The sequence below is a fragment of the Geotrypetes seraphini genome, chromosome 1, assembly GCF_902459505.1.
Source record: "Geotrypetes seraphini chromosome 1, aGeoSer1.1, whole genome shotgun sequence".
In the NCBI taxonomy this organism is placed as follows: Eukaryota; Metazoa; Chordata; class Amphibia; order Gymnophiona; family Dermophiidae; genus Geotrypetes; species Geotrypetes seraphini.
Window position 1 is genome coordinate 503,909,941 of NC_047084.1, and position 25,819 is coordinate 503,935,759.

The 25,819-nt window shown below is 41.5% G+C and overlaps 1 protein-coding gene across 4 annotated transcripts in view; it reads left to right on the forward strand.

The window, feature by feature from the left end:
• Window positions 1-25,819, forward strand: part of AGTPBP1 (ATP/GTP binding protein 1) — a 325,031-nt gene that overhangs the window by 198,586 nt on the left and 100,626 nt on the right. For all 4 annotated transcript variants that reach the window (XM_033927773.1, XM_033927782.1, XM_033927801.1 and 1 more), the window contains 3 exons: window positions 3,330-3,413; window positions 19,209-19,295; window positions 19,382-19,530. In XM_033927773.1, the coding sequence (XP_033783664.1) occupies window positions 3,330-3,413; window positions 19,209-19,295; window positions 19,382-19,530 (320 nt within the window). The remainder of the gene's footprint in view (window positions 1-3,329; window positions 3,414-19,208; window positions 19,296-19,381; window positions 19,531-25,819) is intronic.

Genomic DNA, 25,819 nt, shown 5'->3' on the forward strand with positions numbered 1-25,819 from the left:
GATGACTGTAGTTGCCACTTGTCTGTCCACCCCACTCCGACGTACTTGCTCTGGAGTAGAGTCGGCAGCCGCGCTGAGGTGCAGGAAGGTCCCGTGATGAGTACATCTGCCGTCTCTGCTCCGGAAGAAGTAAGTTACGTCAGAGGGGGTGGACCCGGCAGACACAGTCATCGCGGGACCTTGCAGCAACTCCCTGCGTCTGCTGGGTCCACCCCCTCCGACGTAACTTACTTCTTCCGGAGCAGAGCCATCAGACGTACTTATCGCGGGACCTTCCTGCACCTCAGCGCAGTTGCCGACTGTGCTCCAGAGCAAGTACTTCGGAGGGGGTGCACCGGCAGCCGCGCTGAGGTGCAGGTCTTTTTCAACAGTAGGGCAGGATGTTCCGAACCTGAATGGCTATGCACCCCCTAGGGCGTGCACCCGGGGCAGACTGCCCCCTGCCCCCCCCTTGGTACGTCACTGCCCCTTTCTCCATTCTATTCCCACTTATTCCCGAGGTTCCTTTTGATTGAGAGACACTTAACTGCTGTGCATTCTTGCCACAAAGACGTTTAAATTCCTTTGTCATATCTCCTGCGTTTCTCCAAAGTATACAGTGAATATCCAGAATTGCACACATTACTCTAAATGAGATCTCACCAAAAACTTATACAGAGGCACTATTGCCTCCTTTTTCCTACTGGCCATTCTTCTCCTTACACAGATATGGGTCAACCAATGTTGATCTTGATTGGGGGATATTAACTAGATTAAGTCCAAAATAGCAAAAGATTTTGCAATCCCGCAGACAAATCAAAATGTCAGGGATTATATTTCACAAGGCTGTATGTTAAGCATTCATTGTGCTCATAGAAATGTTTCCGCAAGAGCGACCATAAAGTACGTGACCCAGTGATCTATATGTCCTTCTAATCATTGCACATCACTTTGAACTGCATACTGTGCCAACATTCAACCCAATAATTAGTGACAATTAAGTTAAAAATGTACTTTACGTTTCATGTGAAACCTTTTTGGGCCAATGTTTCACATGAAAGGAGAAGATAAGTACATTTTTACCTCATTTTCTCTAATTATTGGGGTGAATGTAGGCACATTATGCAGTTAAAAGTGATGTGCAATGATTAGGCCAGTTTATTGCAAACTGTGTGCCGCAGCAGATTCCAGGTGTGCCCTGAGATGCTGGCAAGGAGGAGAGGTGCTGGTGCCAGCTGACTGCTTACAGGACATGCCTCTTGCAGCAAGAAAATGAAGGAACTTTAGATGCAAAAGATGCATTAGAAGGTCATAGATCATAGTTCATAGTAGATGACGGCAGATAAAGACCCAAATGGTCCATCCAGTCTGCCCAACCTGATTCAATTTAAATTTTTTAAATTTTTTCTTCTTAGCTAAGTAGCATTATATTCTATCCTCCATGTGCTATTAAGTATAACTTAAGCTGAAAATGAATGCGTTCCTTAGACCAGTTGTTAACTCTTTTGGGGGCATACTATTTCATAGCGTCATCTTAACAGGGTTCTGTGAACATTGGAGGGAATGGAGCTGTTCAAACAAGAGAAGTTGGAGGTGTGGATGCGAGGAGAGGAGGTGACCGAGAGAAGATACACCAACACATACTTCAGTACTTTAAAAAAAATCCCATTAATTTTTGTTTAGACAAAATAATTTATTTTCAAGCTGAAGGTTCTCAAATGACAACAGTGTGCCAAACGTCTGTATGTCGCAGTACTGGAGTGGAAATAAAGGTCCATCTTGCAAACTGTCTGCACAGTCATGCCATTGAAATGGCATGCATTGCATGCATGGCGTGATCTGCTTAATCTCAGATGGTGAAAGAGTTGAGAGAGAATTACCTCATACTGAGTGCAATTAAGTGGAATGTTGATGAGGTAGTCTCTTCCTATCAGCGGGGAACATCCTTCTGTAGCCTTTCGATCTCAGGTCCGTGGCCTATTGAGACGCACTTCTGCAGGATATGGATGGACGGAGCAGCATGGAAGTGGGAGGACACACATTGCTATCATTAGGTGTATGGCCATAGCTGTGCTGTGGTTAGTTTGCCCAGAGATAATTGCAGTGTCCTGAACGGTTGTCAAATGTGCTATTGCCACCCAGACACTGCAGGGTGTTCAAGGTGGCAGGCGGGGTAGTGGTATTTGACTAATGCCAGTGTCCTTTGGTCCAGGGCTATCAGATTTCCATCTTTGGCATAAACGGGATGGATGTGTTGGAGCTGGCCGAAGCACTTCCCAATTCCAGTCGTTCTCCTCGACAGACCAACCAAAGTGCATGATTTTTGGGTTGCTTGTCTTTCAGCATCTCTCCTGGATTCTGAGTGACCTCTGGATTCTGCGCTCAGTACTGACAAACAGCTGTTATGGGTCAGCTTTATTTTTATAGAGATTTAGAGCATTTAAAAAGAATGTTCTGCATAGGGGCTGCCACTATCCCTGTCTGAAGTTTCAGCAACAATACACCGATAGTGCTACTGAAAATTCATATTTATCCCATTACCATCCATATAGTGCTGGGGCAGAGTGAGGGTGTTCTGCATAACTCTGTGGATAGTTGGCAGTATTTGATCCGATACCCATATAGCTTTGAGGGTTAATTTACCCTTCCCCCCCCTTTTATGAAGCCACATTAGGCTTTTTATCGCCAGCCACTGTGATATTAGCTCAGACAATCATAGAATTCCTTTGAACGTTGGAGCTAATGCCGCTGTGGCCGATGATAAAAAAGCCTAACGCGGCTTCATAAAAAGAAGGGTTAGGACAACACATAAACTTGCCTTAAATTAAATAGCTTAGCCTTACAGATATTGAATTGAATATTGCTGCTTGTTATGTGGTAGAGGCACAGAATATACATGTCTAATTTTAAGCACTGACTGTAGTATTTGAATATTGACCTGGTTGTTGTGCCAATTTTAATGCACAGGTTTTTAAGGGCACCTTTTACAAAGCTGAACGGGCTGCGTCATCAGAATCGCTACCGTGGCTTTGTAAAAGGGGGTCCTAAGTGTAGCTTTTCCAGCCAGGAATAAATTTTCTCGCCGACCGTTATTTATTCAGTGTATTTTAAAATTTTAGTTGACATAATTGAATGACTTATTTCCGAGGCCCTCTAAGTCCAATGCAACTAATATACTTAGCAGATTTTGGAAAATAAGCCCTTCACTTAGACTCTGGGTACTTATATCTTTGTATTGCACAGACATGGAAGAATGTACAGTAACATCATCTTTGCACCTAGAGTTTGTTTCCTACTGCAGTACCGGTAGTCAAGGTATGAAAGTGACTGCTCCTTTCTTGTGATAACAGGACAAAAATTGCTCAAGATATTGAGAGGCTGATTCATCCAAATGATGTTATAGATAAAGTGGTTTACGATCTTGATAATCCAAGGTAGGTCCATGGCATTTCCACAGGTACTATTGTCTGCTTTAGTGAGCCTTTCTCTTTACAGTAAAGTAATTGCTGGGTTTGATTCAGATGATAAAGCAACTGTGACGTTCTGGTCTTCAGCTGAACAGTATATAAACCAAGTTCTGTTTATTGGATGATGGGAGTATGGGCATTACTGGGAACAATGCTTCTTAAAACAGTTGTGGTGCACAGGAAAGTCAAAGTAATTGGAGTAGTATGAAGAAAAAATGTTTTATGCATTAATGCAGTTAGTAAAGGAGACCCTTAGGTTGTAAGCACTTTGGGGACAGGAAATATTTTTTGTGTCTGAATGTCGCCGTGAGCTTCCAATGGAAATGCATGAGCTAAATCCAAATAAGTGAGGGATAGAGGTGAAGCAATAAGAGAAAGGAGATGGAGATGAATGTGGATAATTTTAGCTATGAGTAGTAAATATATCAATGTGATAAGTACATGTTGAAGTAAATTGGTATAAAGTGACATTATGTATGGTCCTGATTTAGAGAAGAATTAGTTCTGGACATAAAATAGAGAGAGAGCATTAAAATAAAGGATATTGATGACTATAGGATTTCAGCGAGTCAATATATTATGAGCATGGAATGGAGAGCAATCTGTATAGTAAGATAATGTCCGCGGGAGCGGACTGCCGGGCACGATGGACCCCTGGTCTGACCCGGCAGAGGCAACGCTTATGTTCTTATGTTCTTATGAATATGATGGAGATGGATCAGTACAATGGTATCTATTCTGCAGAATTCTGAAGTATTAGTATACCATTCGACACAAGAGTAAATACCCATCATACAGAGTTGGATATTCACAAAGCTGGCTTGAATAAGAACATAAGGGTATAAGATGCTCTGTACTAGGTCAGATTAAAGATCTATCAAGACCAGTATCTTGATGCCTACAGTGACCAATTGAGGTCAGAAATACCTGATGGGATGGCAATGAGATGATCTTTTTAAACCCAGCTTGGCTAACTTTGTTGACCACATCTTCTGGCAATAAATTCCATAGCTTAATTGTAGTTTGACTGAAAATATTTTCTGTGGTTTTTCTTTTACGTGTACTATCTATCATCAGGCCCACCAGGAGGGGGTAAGAGTGGGCCAAGATTCCCCCAGGCCCTTCAGCTTTTTTCCAGTGATGTTGCAGCCACCTACCCCTAGCAGCCAAGTTGACTGACAACAGAGCTAGCCTGTCATTCTCGCTTATTCATATCCCGTGTCTTTCCCTCCCTTCCAACCCCACCCCAGTTCTCTACTTACCTCTGACTCATTCAAGCAGCAGCGATCAAGAGAGTTCTTCTTTCTAATATGTTCCACTCCTGTGAAGTAACTTCCTTTTCCCACACAAGGGGAATGCGGCATGAGCAGGGCAGTCTCTCAATTGCTGCTGACTTGGGCATCTCCAGATTTAGGGTTGCAGAAATAATGTGATAGCACAAAGCAAGGGGCCCTGGTACTGGAGTAGGAGACAGAGCCCAGGCTTCTGCCTTCCACTGAAGCATCAGTTCTTATCCGGAGAAGTAGTAGGAAACCAAGCCAGCCTTCTGCCTGCCTGGGGCTACTGTCAAAGTAAATTTACAAGTGGTGACGCTTCTTATTTCCAGGTTAGACTGGCCCTCCTCTGTATGCTACAAAAATTTACTTTTGACTGATGGCAAGGGGAGGGGGTGGGAGTACCCTTAAGATAGTTTGCCTCGGGCCTGGCTTTGTCTCTCAGCAATCCTGCCTATCAATTTCATGGAGTGTCTCCTCATCATAATACTTGTTTACTTGTTCCATCTAACTTATGATTTTATTTACCACTATTATATCTCCACCATCTGTGCTTCAAGTTGAAGAGTTCCCATAAATTCAGTCTTATAGCTGCCAAAGTTGCAAGTCATAACAAGTTCAGTCAGGTACTTTCAGAATAAAAAAAAAGATTTTTACTAAATGTCAGAATTCCTTATAGTCATCTGTCCTTTTAATCCTATCTGGCAGAGACTATATAGAATGAAAACAGCCTATCAAAGGTTCTTTGATAATGAAATTTAGAAGCAAAAGGGTACATCATTATATAAGTCCCATTAGTACTCTATAGAGCATATTTTCAAAAAAGAAAAACATCAAAAAAGTGTCATAAAGGGGCAGATGGATATATATATATTTTTTTTTGCCAAACCCTTCCACTTCGCTATTTTCAAAACCTATTTTCTAGACGGATTTCTATGCAGTTCATCTGCAGTTTGTCTAAATCGCATGGGTGGAGGGGGGGGTGGCGTGTTAGAGGTGTGGTTTAGATGGAACTAGGGCGGGCTTCTGACTTGGACGTTTTTCTGCCATAAGCAAATATTTTCGAATACGTCCAAGGTACAATTTGAATATTTGAGGCTAGACCTGTTTTAACAATGAATAAGGTCCAAATAGGTGCCCAAACTGACCAGATAACCATTGGAGAGGATGTGAGCATTACTTCCCCCCCCCCCCATACTCCCCAGAGGTCCCCCCCCGAGATGTATATGAAACAGTACATACCTGCTGCAGATGTTAATATAGCCAGTCCTAGTAGAGCAGCAAGCAGGTCTCTGGAGTAGCCTGGTGGTCAGTGCAGTGGACTACAGAGAATGGGACCCAGGCCCATATCCTACTCTAGCTACTACCCTGTGGTGGAAGGTGTGACACTACCAAAAACCTACTGTACCTTCATATAATTGACACCTATGTGCATAAGGGCTAATGGTGTGGTATACTGTTGGTCCGGTAGGTTTTTGGTGGGTTTTGGCATGCTCGTTATACAATATAAGGGATTATGGTAAAGTGTGTACCTGGGACATTCACTGCTATGGTGCTCCACTACTCTGCTGGGATATCTAAGTGGCCAGAATACTAAAAGTGCTTGCCCCTCCTACATCCCAATTGCTTGTTCTGTGTGTTTTTCGTTTGGATATGTGTGTGTTTTGTTTTTTGTTTTTTAATACTGTTAACCGAGTTGAGCTCCTTGTTTGGTGATGACCCGGTATACAAAGTTAAAGTTTAGTTTGTATTTTTTTAAAAATTGTTCTAAAAGATAGATGTACAGAGCACAAAAACAAAACAAGATAGACATTTTGCAGTTTTGAAAATGGGCATACAGTATTTGGTGCTAGATTTTTGTTCATCCTCTGCAAAACATCCAAACTCTGATTTGGATGTCATATCGAAAATGCCCCTCCGCATCTTTTAGAACTAGTAAATTCTACCATCTGGTGAATATAAATTGGGGCAATACCATGTAAGGTTTTAAATATTAAGCACTATTTAAATATGATTCTGGTAGATACCAGAAGCCAGTGCAACTGAATTAAATAAGAGGCTTCATGTTCTTTCACTAAACTGTTAAAAATGTATTTAGCTGCTGTGTTCTATAACAACTGGAGTCTCAACTTCTACTCTGAAGCATTCCAAAATATAAGATGTTACAATAGGGAATGGGATTTGATATGCCATCTTCCTGTGGTTATAATACAAGCAGCTTACATATTATATACAGGTACTTATTTTGTATCTTTGGCAATAGAAGGTTAAGTGATGTCCAGTTACTCAAGGAGCTGCAGTGGGAATTGAAACCAGTTCCTTGGGTTCTTAGGCCACTGCACTAGCCATTAGGCTACTTCTCCACAATAGCCAGTTGTGTCAGAATTGTTGCCTGTACTGTACCAAGATCTTCAGATGTTTCTCAGTTTATCAATTTTTCTTCACAACATGGGAGAACTGAGAGTCATTAGATAAGCAGAGTCTAATATTTTTGGGAAAATAAACGTTTCATTATTTCCAGCATTGAGCCTTCCAACGGGTAGTTGGCTTTCCTAGCACCATAACTTTTTCTTCCCATTTAATTTAAAATGATGCTGACTCATCCAGTCTGCAACCAAAACATAGCTCTTATTTTGCTAATTTAAAAACTGACCCCCCCCCCCAAGCCTCATAAAATATTAAATACTTGGGCAAGCTGGCTTAAATTTAATCTTGCACATATCGGTAGTCGGAGAAGGGTTATCAATAAAGGATAGCCCACTTGCATAAACTTCAGCTGTTTGAAAATCATCCTTACTGAAGTATTCTGCAGTAACTGTAACCTTTTATAATTTTTTGCTAGTTAAGCCTGTATGGAGGGTGTTAAAGTAATCCAGCTGAGATAGAAGTTTCTGTGTTAACCTAACAAAGCTTCCCTCGAACAATATAGCACATATTGTATTGCTTTCAACTTAAGCAAAGCAAAGAACATGTTCTTTGATTCAGGATTTGAAGATTAAAAGTCAAAGAGCAATCTAATACCACACCTATCTCAGTGGATTTTTGAATTAGAATAATCTTACCAGATTTTAATGTAGTGTTGTATCCATTCATTCTTTTCAAACTAGAGGATATTCATCTTTCACACATTTAGTTTAAGTTTATGAGTTTGCCCAAACATTTAAGTTAGCAATGCAGTCGGATATTAAAGGAAATCAAACTACTATCTTTAAGAGAAGTGGAAATAAGCAAAAACATGTCATCAGCATAGGAAAATAGTATTGTATCTGGCTCTAATGTAAGAGATCCCAAAAAATTAATAAAAATGTTGTAAAGCAAAGAAGTCAATGGAGAACCTTGTAGAATCCCACAAAGGGGTTCTAAGAATACAACTGGACAGATTTCTTCACGATATATGATCTTTCTGGCAAAAGTTTTCTAAACCAATCTAATACTGATCCAGTTTAGTCAGTGACACTATGACATAATAGATATCATGGTTTATTGTGTCAAAGGCAACAGAAATAGAACTTCTGTTCTTTTAAAATGCCCAAAACCAATTAAAGAGAGGTCCCAGTGTACTCAATTTTGTTAGGTTAAAGCTCATAAAATATGTCCAGGAACATTAAAATTGCATGCTTACTCTTGTCCGGGATCAGATAAGCCTCAAAAACAAGTGTGACAAGATCTGTAAGAGCATCAGAAGCTCAAATGAACTCCTATACGTCCAGGTTTCTTGCTGTAATGTCCTCATATGATCTCCAACTGTGCTCCACCGCTCCTATGCACCAGAAAGGCCACTACCTTGACTTTGTCCTCTCCTTTAAATGCTCTGTCACCGAATTCTGCACCTCAACTTTTCCCATCTATGACCATCACCTGCTAACCTTTACAACTCGTCAACCTCTCCCCTCAATCCAGCCAATCACTACCCATACATTTAGGAACTTTCAGGCTATTGACCTTGACATGCTTTCCACCATTGTCTCATCCCTCCTTTCAACTACTATGTCGCACATGTCTTGTCAGTGATACTGTCCTCTCCTATAACTCCATTTTCTCTTCTTTTTTAAATATCTCGCCCTTCCCATTTCACATCCTGTAAGACGTGCCAAACCCCAGCCCTGGTTGACCCCCAAGATCCATTACCTGAGTTCCTGTGCCCAAGCTGCTGAACATCTTTAGTTTAAATCCTGCGTTCGTGCTGACTTCATACACTTCAAATTCATCCTGATGTCCTTCCAATCTACTCTCTCACTTTTCAAACAAGTAAACTACAACCATTTAATCAACTCTCCTTATGCCAACCCTTGTCATCTCTTTGCTGCACTCAACTCTTTACTCAAAGTACCCCCGCCTCCTATCCCCTCCTTATTTCCCTCCCAGATGATGGCAGCGTTCTTCTATGACAAGATTCACAAGATACATCTTAAAATTCTCAACCAAATCACCTCACCCACCACCCTCTCCAGCTGTCCACTCTACCAACTTCCCTTCAAAAATCCCTGCCAACTTTTCCTCCTTTTCTGAAATCATGGAAGAGGAAACTACTCACCTTTTCTCCTCCTCCAAACCCATCACTTGATCCAATTCCCACCCACCTACTCTGCGCAATCGCTCCCAATATCATCCCTCCAATCTGTCACATCCTCAACCAATCACTCTGCACTGCAACAGTTCCCGATGTCTTCAAACATGCTGTAGTTACTCCTTTTCTCAAAAACACCTCACTAGACCCCACATTCGCCTCCAACTTTTGTCCCATTTGCCTCCTCCCCTTCCTATCCTTGAATGTGCTGTCTACCTCTGCTGTCTGGACTTCTTTTCTTCTCATGATATTCTTGACCTGCTTCAATAAGGCTTTCGCTCTCTCTGTTTTAAGGAAACTGCACTTGTGAAAGTCTCTAACGACCTATTCCATGCCAAATCCAATAACTCTACTCTATCCTCATCCTTCTTGATCTGTCTGCTACCTTTGATACTGTTGACCACCACCTGCTCCTCGACATGCTATCCTCGCTGGGATTCCAAAATTCTGTTCTCTCCTGGTTTTCTTCATATCTCTCCCATCACACTTTCAGTGTATGTTACGGTGGATTCTCCTCCGCTTCCATACAATATCAGTGTACCTCAAGGCTCTGTCTTGGGCCCTCTCCTCTTCTCCATATATACCCGCTCTCTCGGTATAGTGCTCTCCTCCCATAGTTTTCAATATCACCTCTATGCCAATGACTCCCAGATCTACCTCTCTAAACCCAATACAGTGGAACCTTGGTTTACGAGCATAATTCGTTCCAAAAGCATGCTCGTAAACTAATTTACTCATATATCAAAGCGAGTTTCCCCATAGAAAGTAAGGGAAACTCGCTTGATTCATTCCACCTCCCATCCCCCCCGGCCATTGGCGCTGCTCCACCCCACCACATCCCCAAAAGACCCCCCATCCCCGAGGCCACTGGTGCGCTTCCACATCCCCCCCCCTCGCGAATGTCCGCGAACTGGCATCCCCCTCCTGCCCAAACTGAAAGCTTACCCTCCAATGTGGCACTGGCACGCAGCACCAACCCACAGGAGGTGCCAGTCCTGGTGCCCGAAGATCGTGCCTCTCCTCTAACTGGGCCTTGAGCATCTGCGCATGCTCAAGGCCTTCTGGCTCCCGTCTCTGTCCGAGATTCTCGTAGAGAACGAGAACCAGAAGGCATTGAGCATGCGCAGATGCTCAAGGCCCAGTCGGAGGAGAGGCACAATCTTTGGGCACTGACACCGGCACCTCTTGTGGGTTGGTGCTGCGTGCCGGTGCCACATTGGGGGGTAAGCTTTCAGTTTGGGCAAGCAGGGGATGCCAGTTCACGCGGGGGAGAGGGTGGGCATTCACGAGGGGGAGCGATGCCGGTTTGTGGGGGGGTAGCGTTTGCGGGCAGGGGGCGATGCCGGTTAGCAGGCGGGGGGACTCGCAAATCAAGTCAATGCTCGGTTTACGAGTCACGATTTGTGAGAATGTTTTGCTCATCTTGCAAAACACTCGCAAACTGGTGCACTCGTAAACCAAGGTTTGACTATATAGGAATCCAGGCCCGTATCTCAGCCTGCCTGTCTGACATTGTCACTTGGATGTCTCATCACCGGCTAAAACCGAACTCCTTATCTTTCCACCTAAACTCACCTACTCCTCCCACCAGTTCTCTGTTTCTGTGGATAACACTCCTCCTTCCTGTCTCGTCAGCTCACAACCTTGGGGTGATCTTTGACTCCTCTCTCTTCTTTTCCATTCAGATCCAACAAACCGCTAAAACCCGTCGCTTCCACCTCTGTAGTATTACCAAAATCTGACCTCTCCTCTCCAAGCTCACTACCATAGCCCTTAGCCGCACTCTTATCACCTCTCATATAGACTACTGCAATGTACTTCTCTATGGTCTCCCGCTCATCCGTCTCTCACTCCTTCAGTCTGTTCAAATTGCTGTTGCACGGCTCATCTTCCATGAGAGCCACCATACTCGCATTACCCCTCCTGAAATCACTTAATTGGCTCCTGATTCGCTTCCAAATACAGTTCAAACTCCTCTTACTGACTTACTAGTGTATTCACTCTGTAGCCCCTGAATCTCTCTCCCTCTATGCCCCCCCCTATGAACTCTATTCATAGGGCAAGTCCATCTTTTTTATTTAATTCATTTTTTTATCCTGTCCTCCCCAAAGAGCCCAGTATGGGTTACAGGTCAACATACACAATATACAGTTAACATTTTACAATTTGCCATAGTTACAGAACAAGTTTTTTCAGGTATTAATTTTTATCCTAACTTTCCACATACTAGGTATCTATTACTAGTATCCATAATATTCAGTTTTTAGGTTAAATTAGTCATAGGTATAGAGCAAGATTTTTTCAATACAAATTTTTATCCTAACTCGACACATATCAAAGGTTGTGAATCAATATACATTTCTTTATAATCTATTGGTTGTGGGCGGGGGAGTTAAGTGAACAGGTATGCTTTCCTAAAGTTGAGGAGCCCTTCGAGGGATCTAATCTGCGGAGGCAGTTGATTCCAGAGGCTCAGTATGAAGTGGGAGTAGAAAAGTCGTTTGGTGGTTTGCAGTTCAAGGGCACAGCCAGGGGACGTTTTGAGGCATATTTCATACTGGGATCGAAGGGACCTGTTTGGCACGTACGGAGAAAGCTTGTTCCCTTTACCTCCACCACCAAGTCCAGACTCCATCCCTTCTTTCTTGCCATGCTGTATGCCTGGAACAGGCTGCCAGAGTCAATATGTCATGCTCGCTGTCTAGCAGTATCCAAATCCAAACTCACTTCTTTAAAACTGCTTTCAACTCTCAACTCCCACTCACTGTCGGATACCTATACCCATTGTATCATCCCTTCTACCAGAAACTCCCCAACCCTGTGAAGCCCTGTTTGTCCAAATTGTATTGTAAGCTCTTCTGAGCAGGGACTGTTGATTGACTATTAAATGAACAGCGCTGCATACGCCTTTCAGCGCTATAGAAATGCTAAATAATAGTAGTAGATTACCATGGTAGTTCAAAAATTATTGTAGCTCCTTAGTTGAGCTTTTATTTCTTAAGTTTTTTTTTATTTACTACTACTGTTTATAATTTCTATAGCGCTGAAAAGGCATAAGCAGCGCTGTACATTTAATACAGTCCCTGCTCAGAAGAGCTTACAATCTAATTTGGGCAGACAAGACAGGATATCACAATCTCATTATCATCCATGGTTTCATTGGTGTCTTTTGTTATATAAAAGACAAGTACGTAAAGCGGAACATATCTGCTGGAAATATAAAACACCAGATTTACTATTTAAATGCAAATCTATACGTCATTTCTGTCAAAATCAACTTTGTTCTGAAAAAAAAAAAAAGAATATTATTTGACAACAGTCAAACAACAAAATTGAATCGGATGTACCAAATTCAGAAGAATTTGCAAATTATTTTATAGAGAAAACTGAAAAACTATAATCGTCATTTCATTCTCCTATAGATTTGATATATGATTCTGCAGCTTTACTATCTCGGACTTTAGGATTGTCATGGTCATCATTTAATATTCCAGTGGAAGAAATAATAAAGAAGATCTTAAGTAACATTCATGTCACTACTTGTCCTTTAGACCTCATTCCTTCCCCTTGGTTAAAATTACCAAATTTAGGCTTACAGACACTTATCCATTCGATTATATCTCAAAGCCTAAAATTTGAAATTGTGCTGAAAAAATTGAAAGAGGCCGTAGTCAGACCATGTCTAAAAAAGCCAAATGCTAATCCTTCTATTCTTAATAGCTATTGTCCAGTTTCTAATCTTCATTTTTGTGGCAAAATTTTTAGAAAAAGTGGTGTTTGATCAATTACAGACTCATATTGAGTCCATTAATGTCCTTCACTCTAGAGTAGACAATCATGCTTTAGTAATGAAACAATAGTGACAGTCATCTTGACTCTGGGCAAATAGCATTACTTTTGTCATTAGATCTATCCTCTGCATTTGATTTAATTAACCATTCATTGCTTTTAAAACAACTCCAATCTCTGGGTATAACAAGCACAGTACTAGACTGGTTTAAATCATTTTGGTCAAATCGCTCTTTTTATGTGGAACAGTCCAGCAATGTATCAATTTACCATACGCTTAAATGTGAGATTCCACAAGGATCTGTACTATCGCCATTAAACCTAGAAACATGACGGCAGATAAAGGCCAAATGTCCCATCTAGTCTGCCCATCCGCAGTAACCATTATCTCTTTCTCTCTCCGAGAGATCCCACGTGCCTATCCCAGACTCTTTTGAATTCAGACACAGTCTCTGTCTCCACCGCCTCTTCCGCGAGACAGTTCCATGCATCTACCACCTTTTCTGTAAAAAAGTATTTCCTTAGTCCATTGGCACTTTTCATACAATCTTGTAACATAAGATTCTATTCATATGCTGATGATATATTATTAGTCTATTATACTTCACCAAACTCTCCAGATCTTCTCTCATTGCAGACTTGCTTATCAAAGATATCTCTTTAATTAGAAGAGCATCACATGGTTTTGAATCCAGACAAAACTATTGTCTGGGTAACAGGTATGAATTCTATTCCTTCTTTGACCCCTATTTTTTTTAATAAACATATTCAAGCTGTGGATTCATTTCACTTTCTGAGAATTATAATTTATTAAGCGCTTTGGAGACTTAGGGCTCCTTTTATGAATGTGTGCTAGCGTTTTTAGCGCACGCACTGGATTAGCGCGTGCTATAGCGCGCTAGCCGAAAAACTACTGCCTGCTCAAGAGGAGGTGGTAGCGGCTTGCGCTCGTAGCATTTTAGTGCGCACTATTCTGCGCGTTAAGGCCTTAACGCGCCTTTGTAAAAGGAGCCTTTAGAGCAGTACGAAGCCTCATAGATAAAGATTCATTACTTAAACTTTTTTATGCCTTTATAAATTCGAAACTGGACTATTGTAATGTGATTTATGCAGGTTTACCTAAATTTCAATTAAAATGTCTTCAAACATTACAAAATACAGCAGTCAGAATCTTAAATAATGCAAGTAAATTCGATCATGTAATGCCTTTCTTAAAACAACTACATTGGCTACCAGTCTATTATCGCATGCAATTTAAAATTACATTACATCAAAATCTTGGAAGTATATTTAGACAGAAACTTGTCTATGAAAACATTTACTTTGGCTCTGGTCTGGTTAAAAAATGTTTTTTCATTTTGTGGAAACTGCGTACTATTAAAACATATTTTGAACCTATGGCGTTCAGAACTCTTGTTCAATCTTTAATTCTCAGAACTTTGGTCTTCTGTAACTCAGTCCACCTTGCCGGACATTGTACAAAAGTGCTTAGATTGCGAAGAATACAGAATGTAGCAGTACGTTTGATCTTCGATTTGAAGAAATCGGATCATACTACATCCTACTTTAAAGAGCTCCATTGGCTCCCATTCAAAGCCCTATGCTGTACAAATTGGGGAAACTTTGTTATAAAGTCTTATATGGTCAGGTGCCTGAATACCTATCAAAACTATTCATCTTGTTCAAAGCAAATTGCCCACTACTTATTACCTTTCCTTCAGTTCAAGGCTTTACTCATAAAAAGTTCTTACAGTGATTACTTGCTTATCAAGCGGCAAGCTGGGATAGGGGCACTATGTTCTTTATTCATAAAGTCCTGTTTTTGCATTCATTCAGAAAATTACTAAAATCGATGATATTCACAAGATTTCTAGAGAATTAAAGAAGGTTAATGTCTAATCTGTAGATTGCTGGGATTTGTCCAGTATTTTTACTTTTTGTGAACCGCATCGATCCAAGAGGTTTTGCGGTCTAGAAATGTAATATAATGTTTAAAATTCTTACTCTGACTTATAAGACATTATACACGGGTGTCCTAGAATATTTGGCAACTTTAATTGTTACCTACTTACCAGCTTGGACTCTTCGTTCATTAACGGACAATAGATTAGTCATTCCTCACCCATCAAAAACAAAATGGGAAAGAACTAGAAATACAGAATTTTTTTTTGCAATTTCTCCATTGTTATGGAATTCATTACCATTAAATTTACTTTTAGACTCCTCATACTCTAATTTTGAGTATTTCTAAAAAAAACCTTCCTTTTTGAGAGAGCTTTTGCTTATTTAAAAAAAAAAAGTAGGAAAGAAGGGAAAATTATGACAGGCACGCGTACTTTTGCAGTATCTTGATTTAACTTATGTTCTTTGGTATGAGTCCACCCAGTTTAGGCTCAGGCCCACTCAAAATTCTCACATCCCTACAGAGAAACCAACCAGTGGTAGAATACCACTTTAGAATACCTCACGTTTATCACTCCTGGAGAATACAGACAAATCTTCAAGTTCAAATATTCGACCAGAAATTAGAAACAGGAACTCTGAGAAGCCTGAATGCAATGCTGCACTGGAGAAGCAGAGCAGGATCAACTCCCAGGATTCAAAGAGGAGCAAATTTTTCTGTGAAAACACAGCACTATACTGTAAATATTACACTGGGCCATAAAATATCAATACACCATTTAGTGAAAAAAATAGAATAAATGGGACTACTACAGATCTGTACATAATAGCCTACCATACTACGGTATGACAGGGTGGAGTTCCTGTCACTGCCCAGCAGAGGGAGTCCAAGCAGCAAAAAGAAGGGGCTCATTTGCATAAAGATCCTGCAAAGGCATCTGGGAGCTGTTCACTCACCCTAAGTGAAGTAAGGTACTGAAAAGGATGCTTCCAGAGCAAAGAGCTAAGAAAGGCAGAAACTTCTTCAGGAGCCAGGCAACCCACAAGGGGGAGTAATGCTGGCCTCTGACCTAACCCTTGGTAAGCCTAATAGACTGGCCCACCTGGTAAAGCTTGGGGTAATCAGGAGGGTATCCCAGACTGGAAAACCGGCAGGGGGCCAGAGAAGTGACTGGCAGTTCCATCCTCACAGAGAGCGGCTGAAGGAGTGGAAGGGGTCCAGAGGAAGAGCCCTCAGAGAAAGAGACTGACTGGGAAGGACCTAAAAAAAGGAGTAGCCAGAGGTCTCGGTAGAGCCTGGAGTTCAGGGAGGGTCTCAGACTTGGTCCAGGACCTGTGGGGACTCAAGAGGCTGGGGAGCATAAGGACCACTGGTGGCCCCACAAGGAGAGCCAGAAGAGTCAAGGTCCAAGGTTGAGGGGGGTCTGGCAAATGACCGGCAGAGGGACTAGCAGGATTGGTGGCAACCGGCAAAGAGACTGGTAATGACATTGAGAGCTGGCAGAAGACTCCCTAGGAAGCAGCCTGATAGACTTGGGAGAACATTGACCAAAGGTGGCTGGCAAGTGACTGGCAAACGGACCAGCGGGGCCAGTGGCTATCGGCAAATTGCACTGGAAGCTGCCGGAAGATCCTGAGAGCCAATAAAGGGTTGGGAGGGGACCTGGAAGCAGTTGGAAGAACTATGGAGTCCATGGAAGGCCCAATGATGACCAGGAGGAACCAGGAGGGGCTTGGCAATGAGTTTAACAGAATGTGAATGAAGTATGTTCTGTTGTGTTTGTTTTAACAGTACCTGGAGGCGAGCAGGAAGACCGGAAGATGCCTGGAGAGTGGAAAGTGATGGGTAATGACCGCTCAACTCGATCATATGATCACACACAGTCATGACACCACAAATCAGTAATACTGGAACTGGAAACCTAAAGAAGCCCACTTTCTACATATACAGCAAAACTAGAGAAACTAAAACACAAGATAGCAAATATTTCCTAAAGATGCTATATCTTAATTGAAACATTCAGAATAAAATACTTTTTCTACTTTTGTGGTCTGAGCATTTTATTTTTCTATTTGACGTGGTCCCAGTGTTTCTTCTTCTTTTCTTTTATCCTCTCTTTTCAGGGTCTCTTGACCATTTGAAATTTTTTTTTCCATGTCCCCAGCACCCATCTTCCTTCTGTGTCCTTTCCAGCATCTTCTCTTTGGGTCCCTACTTGCCACTACATTCAGCATCTGCCCTATTGTGCTCTGTCCATCTTCTCCCCTTATGTGTCTTTATCCCTTCTCCTGTGTTTTTTTCCCCTATGTTCCCTCCATACCCAGTTTCTCTTTTCTGTGTATATCCCCCTATGTTCCCGTCATACCCAGTTTTTCTTTTTCTGTGTCCAGGTTAGTATATCATCCTCTTTCTTCTCTGCCCAGCCCTGAAGCACAGCATCTTTCCTGCCTTCATATATGGACCAGTGTCTCTTCCTGGTTTCAGATTTCTCTCTACCTGCACCCCTAGTCCAACATCTCTTCTCCCTTTCCTTTCCCCATAGATCCAGCATCACTTTCTCACTCTCTCTCTCTCCACTCATTCTCTCCCCCCCCCCCCCCTCCAATTCTGGAATCCTTCCCTCTCATTTCTCCTTCCTAGTTGGGTCCAACCTTTCTGTCTCTCATTCTACTTCTCTCTGCTCCATTTGCCTTCTCTTTCCTCTCTTTACTTGATTCTGGTATCTCTCCATGCTCCCCATCTCCCTCTCCAGCCATCCAAATTTATGTTGGGCCACTGGTAGCAGTAGCAATAAAGACAGGCTGTTCTGGCTGACCCTAGGTAGAAATATGATGGCAAATAAAGGTCAAATGACCCATCCATTCTTCCCATTTGCAACATCCACTATTTCCTTCTCTCCCTAAGAGATCCCACATGCCTATCCCATGCTTTCTTGAATTCAGACACAGTCTTCATCTCCACCTCTACTGGGAGACTATTCCACGTTTCTACCATCTTTTCTGTTAAAAAAAGTATTTCCTTAGATTGCTTCTGAACCTTTCACCTCTTAACTTCATTCTACGCCCTCTCATTCAGGAGCTTCCTTTCAACTGAGACTCACTCCATATGTGAAGTGGCCCCCTTTTTGTGGGATGTGGCAGAGAGAAGGTGTCCAGACTCAGCTGGAGGAGGCCTGTCTTTATTGCTTCTGTTAATGGGCAATCTATTGGAAGTGGGGAGGGGAAGGGGGCCAGGGAGAGATACCAAAGCCTTTGGGGTAGGAGGAGGATGGAAAGTAGAAAGAGATGCTTAACTACAGGAGTGGTGAATTGGGAACCAGGCTGGCAGGAGGGCACTTAGCCCAACATCAGGCAGCCTCTACTACTGTTTGGCTCTGGGCTTTTTGCCAGTCTCACTTCTTTGGTAGCTCTACCCTTAGCGACACATTCATAATGTCTGTGGCCTGCTATCCTGAGAACCATTTAGTAGCATGTTTTTGGACCCATTTTTTAAAAGTGCAGAAGTTTGTCTATGATTAGTATTCATATCACTGTAAAGCAGAATCACCACTATGCCACTCCTGTCTGCTTCTAAGGGTAGTTCCGGTGGGCTAATGTCACTCAAGCTCAACACTAGTGGGAAAGGACTGGAGAAGTAGGCATGCATTTTGGCACTTTAAAATCTTCAAAGGAGGATCTTCCTACTCCTGCCTTCAGGGGCACACGCCTTCGATAAATTGAGTTCTAACAGTAGATAGTCTGTGCAAGATAGTCCCGGCATACTGGAACAGATTCATTTGGTTAAAATATTTATATTCTGCCTATATGAAAGTCCTAAATCAGTGTTGTCCAACATCGGTCCTCGAGGGCCGCAATCCAGTCAGATTTTCAGAATTTCCCCAATGAGATCTATTTGCATGCACTGCTTCCATGCATATAAATTTGGGAAATCATGAAAACTCAATCTGGCAAGGGTCGGATTGGACACCCCTGTCCTAGATGGTGGTAGAACAATAGTTATATGGTAAAATTAATGAGGATAATTCAGTGGAAAGGAAGGGATGATAAATTAGCAAATTTTGTAGCAATTTGGAGATGTTTTTCTTTTCCTAAAAATTAATGGCAAATTCTATTGGATAAAGTAGTATGGTTGTTTTTTTTTTAGTCCATTTAAATGCACATAAATTCGATTGGATCCATATACAGTGATTTATAATTAGGTATGTATACTTTTTTATTTCTGTTTTTAAGTTTCCTGATGCCAGAGGACAGCGAAGTTTTGAAGTTTAACTCCAAATTTGAATCTGGAAATCTGCGTAAAGTTATTCAGATTCGAAAGTAAGGCATCTTCCTGTGTTTTCCCATTCTACCTTTGTAATAAACTGCAGTCACATCCATTAGGTGTATTTCTCTTTTGTTCGCAGAAATGAATATGATCTTATTCTCAACTCTGATGTAAACAGCAACCATTATCACCAATGGTTCTACTTCGAACTCAGTGGAATGAGGACAGGAATGTATTACCGCTTTAACATCATTAACTGTGAAAAATCCAACAGTCAGTTTAATTATGGTAAAGACCATCTCTTATTTTTCTCAAGTAGAAAAGGGATTTGGAAAGATTTTGACTTCGTTGTCCACAATGACTTTTTTTTACTAATTAGACCAAAAGCATCAGTTAGATGTGAATGCTAGTGGTTTAGTATTAAGTTACTCCATTCAACATAATGAGAGGACCATGCCTAAAATGGAATTGGCATGAGTTGGATGTCCTACATAGCAAAACAGGTTGTCAAAAATATTACCTTTTTAAAAAAAAAAAAAGAAAAAGAAAAGATGAAAGGTGGTGTAATAACTTTGTAGGTGTAATAACTTTGTAGGTGCCAATAGACCTGCACCTGGTCCAGCTGTTCAGGAGCGAATGTGAGACTTGAAGAGTCCCGCAGAAGCTTTGCATTAAGTTCTAGGAACAGTGCTGTAGGTGCTGCTTTTCAGTAATACTTCTAGAATACTAGCACACATTAGCTGTAAATCTGGTGCGATGTGTTAATGGTTACATGGCATAATTTATGTTTTCAGGGATATACCTAGAAATCAGTTTTCTTACACTGAAATCAGTTTTCATAAACACACTATTTTCCAGAATGGAAACTGGTACTGTGTGTTCAGTAATTTAATTATTTTATTGGTGTTGACAGTATTTTATTGATTTTATTTGTAAAATGAGTAAGAATTTTCTGAAACCTTCTTTGAATTCTTTGGAGGAATAAAGCAGGTAATGAAATTCCTTATCAGAATCATAGGGCTCCTTTTACTAAGGTGCACTAGCGTTTTTTAGCATGCGCTACGCGCCAAAAACTAACGCTAGCTCAATGGAGGCGTTAGCATCTAGCGTGCGTGGCATTGCAGCGCATGCTAAAACCACTAGCGCAGCTTAGTAAAAGGAGCCCATAGTTTGAGATGACATTGGGGGCGGGGTGGAATGGATCATAGTAATGACTGAATTGGTCTCATTACTTCCACTCCCAAAAGTCAACAGTATTAAATTTAATACGATTTGTCACAGTATACCATGTAGCACAGCAAATTACATTGCTCTTGCTACTATAGCAATGACTGCCTCCTGATAGATTAGGTTAAGAGGTTAGTAGGGATGCTTCTTAATTATATCTGAAAAGGATAATTTGATTCGCTGTAGCTTATGGGCCCCAGGTCATGTACCATGATCAAATTCCAGTGTGTTCTTATCCAGAAAGAAGCATGGGTGTTCTGGAACAAATCCTAAGCAAGCTTAGGGGCCATTGTACAAAAACATGTCAACAGTAGCACAACTGTTAATGTGCTTTAATATAGTTATATGGCAGATAAAGACTAAAATGGCCCATCTGGTATGCTAAGAAACACAAAGGGTGGTTTCACCGTTCTTAGCTGAGGCACCCAATACTTGGTTTCCATCCTCTTGCCATTAAGGAAATGTCTTGAGCTCATGCTTTTTTTTGAATTCCATCACTTTTTGTCTCCATCATGCCCACTTTTGTTATCCATCATAAGCTGTGGGTTTTTTTTGGTTTTTTTTTTAAATAAACAGTTTATTCAAGGCAATAGAAACATACAAATCAGAAAATAGTGACAACCAAAAATTTTTGTTTACAAGTAAAATAGCTAAGGCAAATAAGCCAGTAAACAATGAAAAAGACAAAGGTAGAACTCAGGTCTTTGTTCTTATGACCTGGATTCAGGCTCACAAGATAATACCCCTAAATCAGGGGTGTCAAAGTCAGTCCTCGAGGGACGCAATCCAGTTGGGTTTTCAGGATTTCTCTAATGAATAAGCATGAGATCTATTTGCATGCATTGCTTTCATTGTATACTAATAAATCTCATGCAAATTCATTGGTGAAATCCTGAAAATCCGGCTGGATTGTGGCCCTTGAGGACTGACTTTGATACCTGTGCCCTAAATAAACCCCCTAGCCCCCCACCCCTCAGTCCCTCAGGGGTCAAGTGCAGGCAACAGAAGAGGCTCTGGCTTCTGCAACTTGTTCAAGATTTGTCTTTGTAACGTGGGGCAAAGAGTGAACAAATATGGAGACCATAAAGAGAGAAAATATTTGCTCAATTTCTTAGAGTACCATGCTGAGATAAACTCCCATAACATTAAAGCATGAAGTTTGTTCCTCTAGTACCAGGGGTTGGGTAGAGATTCTTGTAACCAATGACCATCATAAACTATTAATGCATATAAACTAGCCTGCAGATGCATTAATGTTGAAAACTTAAGTATAAGAAGAGGTGGTATATCTATTCCTTTATTCTCACATTAACATGTGTAGTTTACTGTTGGTGGTAATGACTCTTTTGCATCTAATTAACAAAAATATCAATATACAGATTAAACAGCCAGTGTCAATGCCCCTCAGATTATGAAAGTAAAAGAGGAATCTGGGGAAAATTAGGATGCAGGGAAAATATTTGCAGTTGCTGAAGCTTCAGTGCCTTGCATAAATATTCAGTCGTGTATATATTTTCATCCTTTGCTGTCTATAATATTCAACTCAGAATGTATAGAAGGAGGAATTTCACTGATCTTTACAACATTCTTTGCACTTAAATGAACAATGATAGAAACATTAAAAAATGAAGCCTTGCCTAAGTTTTCATTCTCTGTCATAGCAAACCTAAATTAGCTCCAGATCCAAAAATTGACTTGACTTAGGGCCCATAAACAAGTCTGAGTTGATTTTAATGCTCTTGGATTAGGAATCGCACTGCTGCATGAAGTGAATTTGAAATAAATCTAAACATGTCATAGACTGAGCTGCCATAAGAACTCTGGTTTTAAACTATTTTGAAGTACAGATTGAGGAAGGCTATATGAATTTCAGTGTCTTTGAATATTGAATGAGGGCGTTATTAGACCGGTCATGTGAAAACAGTTTGGCACCAGCAATACACTTACTTGATTAGGCCATCCTTCCAGGGTCACTACGGTGGATGGAGGAAGCTGCTGAAGAAAAGCACTGTAAGGCCTAATATTACTTTAATAGTTAATAATTACAGAGCTCTCTGATTGAAACTGAGAAGAAGCTGATTGTTTAATATAGATTACCTCATAGGCATTAGTGCTGCCCGATTCATGAAAAAAAATTTGATTCGATTCAGCCTATTGATTTTTCGATTCGATTTTCCTGCCCAATTGGGGTTTTTTTTTTTTGTTTGTTTTTTTTTAACATCCTGGTGGGTTTATTTTATAGCCTGTTCACCCCCTTTTATAGTCTTTTCTCCCCCCTTTGCCTTCTCCTAACCACACTGGCGTTGTGGTGTAAACAACATAAACAAACAAAAAATACTTTTCCTCTCTCTGTTAAATCCTAACTCACGTTCGCGGTCTAACACCAGCTCTGGCAGGATACACGTTTCAAATCTGACATATTGTAATCACAAAACAGAAAATAAAATTATTTTTTTACCTTTTGTTGTCTAGTCATTATTCAAATCTTGTTGGTCCCAGGCTCTGGTTGTCTTCTGATAATTTGCTTGCCATGGACTTCTTCTTTCCTCTTTCTCCATGCTAACCATCAATCTTCTATTTCTGTCCTCCCCTTCCGTTTCCTTTCCCTCCCCTGGAGGTTTGGCATCTTTCCTTTTTTTCGTCTTCATCCACAGATCTACCTTTTCTCAACTTTCATCTAGCATCTCTCCCTCCTTCCCCACCACCCCAGGGTCCACCATCTCTCCCTTTTTGTTCTTTTCATCCCTAAATCCCATTGTCCACCAACTCTCTCCCTCTCCTCTGTTTTTAGACCCATTATTTCTTCCTCCCAAAGTCTGGCATATGCACATCTCTTTGAACCCCCCCTTCCTCCCTCCCTCCGTCTACTTCTACACCAGGGCCCCCTCCCCTGAAGGTCTGTCCCACCCCAAAGGCCTGTAACCCCCCTGAAGTATTGCACCTCCCCCCGAAGGACTGCACTTCCCCCCTGTGTGTTCCTCCCTGACCTCCCATGTCTCCATTTACCTGATTCCAGCAGGGAGCAGCCTACTATGGGGTGGCTGGTGCCAGGCTGGCACCCATTTCCCCGCACCCCTCCCTCTCTTATCAAGCTCCCACTGCCACCATAGGGTGGGGGGAGTGTGTCTGCTGGCTCACAATGCACTGCACAATATAGAGCATTGCTAATGACAGCTATCCACAAAGCGAATCAATAACAAACCCATTTAAACTGACATGTTATTTGAAAAATTGAATAAAAGTATATAGTTGAAAAAAAAGAATAAAGTTCAAGGTATTACCATTTTACTTCTTTCCATTAATCAACATCTCCTCCCCCCAATAGCTGCTGCATTAGAATAACTAGGGGCATTATATAGAGCAAGGGTATTTTGCAGCATTTATTTTAAGTAGGAATGAAATTAAAGCACAAAAACAAACAAACACAAAGGTTGCAAATATTCCTATCCCCCTCCCCAAAACTTCTTGAATTTGGCAAGCATGCAGCAGAAGCATCGGCCGCACAAACCTTCGAGGAGGGATGACTGACAGCTTGACGTGGTCCTCGGGGAAGGAGTCCAGCAGGTGCTTGATCGCCAGTACTTTAGCGATCATTGCAGGTTGCCTAGGCCTCGGGAGCTGTCTTCCCTCTGCCGCGGTCACGCCCCTCCTCTGATGTCAGAGGTAGGATCACGGCAGGGGAAAGACAGCTCCTGAGGCCTATGGCAACCTGCAATGATCGCTAAAATACCGGCGATCATCTCTGCAGGCTGCTCCCTGCTGGAATCAGGTAAAAGGAGGCGTGGGAGGCCGGGGGAAGCTGGACACTGCAGCACTTAACGACTGACCTTCCTCCTTTGCCCTCTAAAGGAGGAGCGGCAGCGGCCGGCCAGCAAGAGACAGCGCTGCCGATCCTGCTTTAGGAGGCGAGGGGGGGGAGGGTCATACAATGAATCAGAAAGCTGATTTTTTTTGTTTGTTTGTTTTTGAATCAATTTGAATCGATTCACCCAAAATGAATCAGTGAATCGATTCGAATCGTGAATCGGGCAGCACTAATAGGCATGGCCGTTATGGAAGAGTGGCAAGAAGGAAGCTGCTGTATGTTGCAAAGTGGGGGGAAGGCTATGTATGTTTGTATGCATTCATGTGGGAGAAGGTTTTGTTGTCTGATGTCACTTAAAGTGAAACTTTTTGGTCTCAAAGCTAAGTGATATATGTGACATAAAATACAAACTGCATACCATGTTACTAACATTATCTTTACAGTAAAGGGTGATGGCAGCATTCTGATGGGTTACAATGTGGGAGGGGGAGGGGAAACAGAGGCATGTGAATATTGAGGAAAAGTTGGTTGTTACAGATCCTGGAGGAAAATCTGATCCAGTCTGCCTTAAACCTTCATCTTGATCCCTAAGCAAAAAGCAACAGTGACTCAGTCAAAAGGACCATCTCTTGGAGAAAGGCTTAAGACTCTTATTTGCTCAGGTTTTGCGGTACTTCCGTTTCTCTTTAAAAGATTTATTGTTTTGCTGTTTTAGGAATCTTAAGTAATGCCTATTATATTTTGTGGTCCTTTTATCAAGCAGTGCTAAGCACTAATAGGTATTTAATGTAGCTTAAAAGAAAAGTGAATGAGACTTGATATTCTACCTTTCTGTTCTTACAATCAAAATGGTTTACATATTTTGTAAGAGCTTACCACAGAGCATGCTGAAGTATCACATGGTAAAATCTCAATACACATGCATTACCCAATCACTAAAAAACAAATTTAATTTGTTTGACTGAGAGGATGTGCTGGGGGGAGGGAGGGTTGGAGAGTGGGCATGTCTTTGTTAATCTGTTAGTGCAGCCATATTGCCATGCGATAACTGATTAACATGTGGTTAACACGTAAGCCCTTACTGCCTACAGAACTGGTGCCAGTAAGGGCCCACCTGCAAATGGCAACATTACTACGAGACCATTAATTTTGAATTCAAAAAGCAGCCATTTTACATCCACAAATAATGGTGGCCTTAATGCGGGAGAAAGACCTACATAAAGGTGTGCTGAGGTTACTTTTTGCTGCAGCTTTGAAAGAGGATTGCTTTGTGTGTGAGAATTTTATTTTACGTATTATATTTTTTGTGTTTATCTGCTTACACTAGTAGATGGGCAGTTGAATAAATATATAAATAAATAAAATAGTAAGGAAGTATATGTCCTCAAGTGGCCCAGTCAAAGCCCAGATATATGAATCCAATAGAAGATCTATGGCAAAACCTTGGAAGCCTATAGACCACAGATACCTAGCCAATCTGAAAGAACTCAAGGTATTTTACCAAGACAGATGGCCAAAAACTGCATTACTGTGCTTTGCAAATTT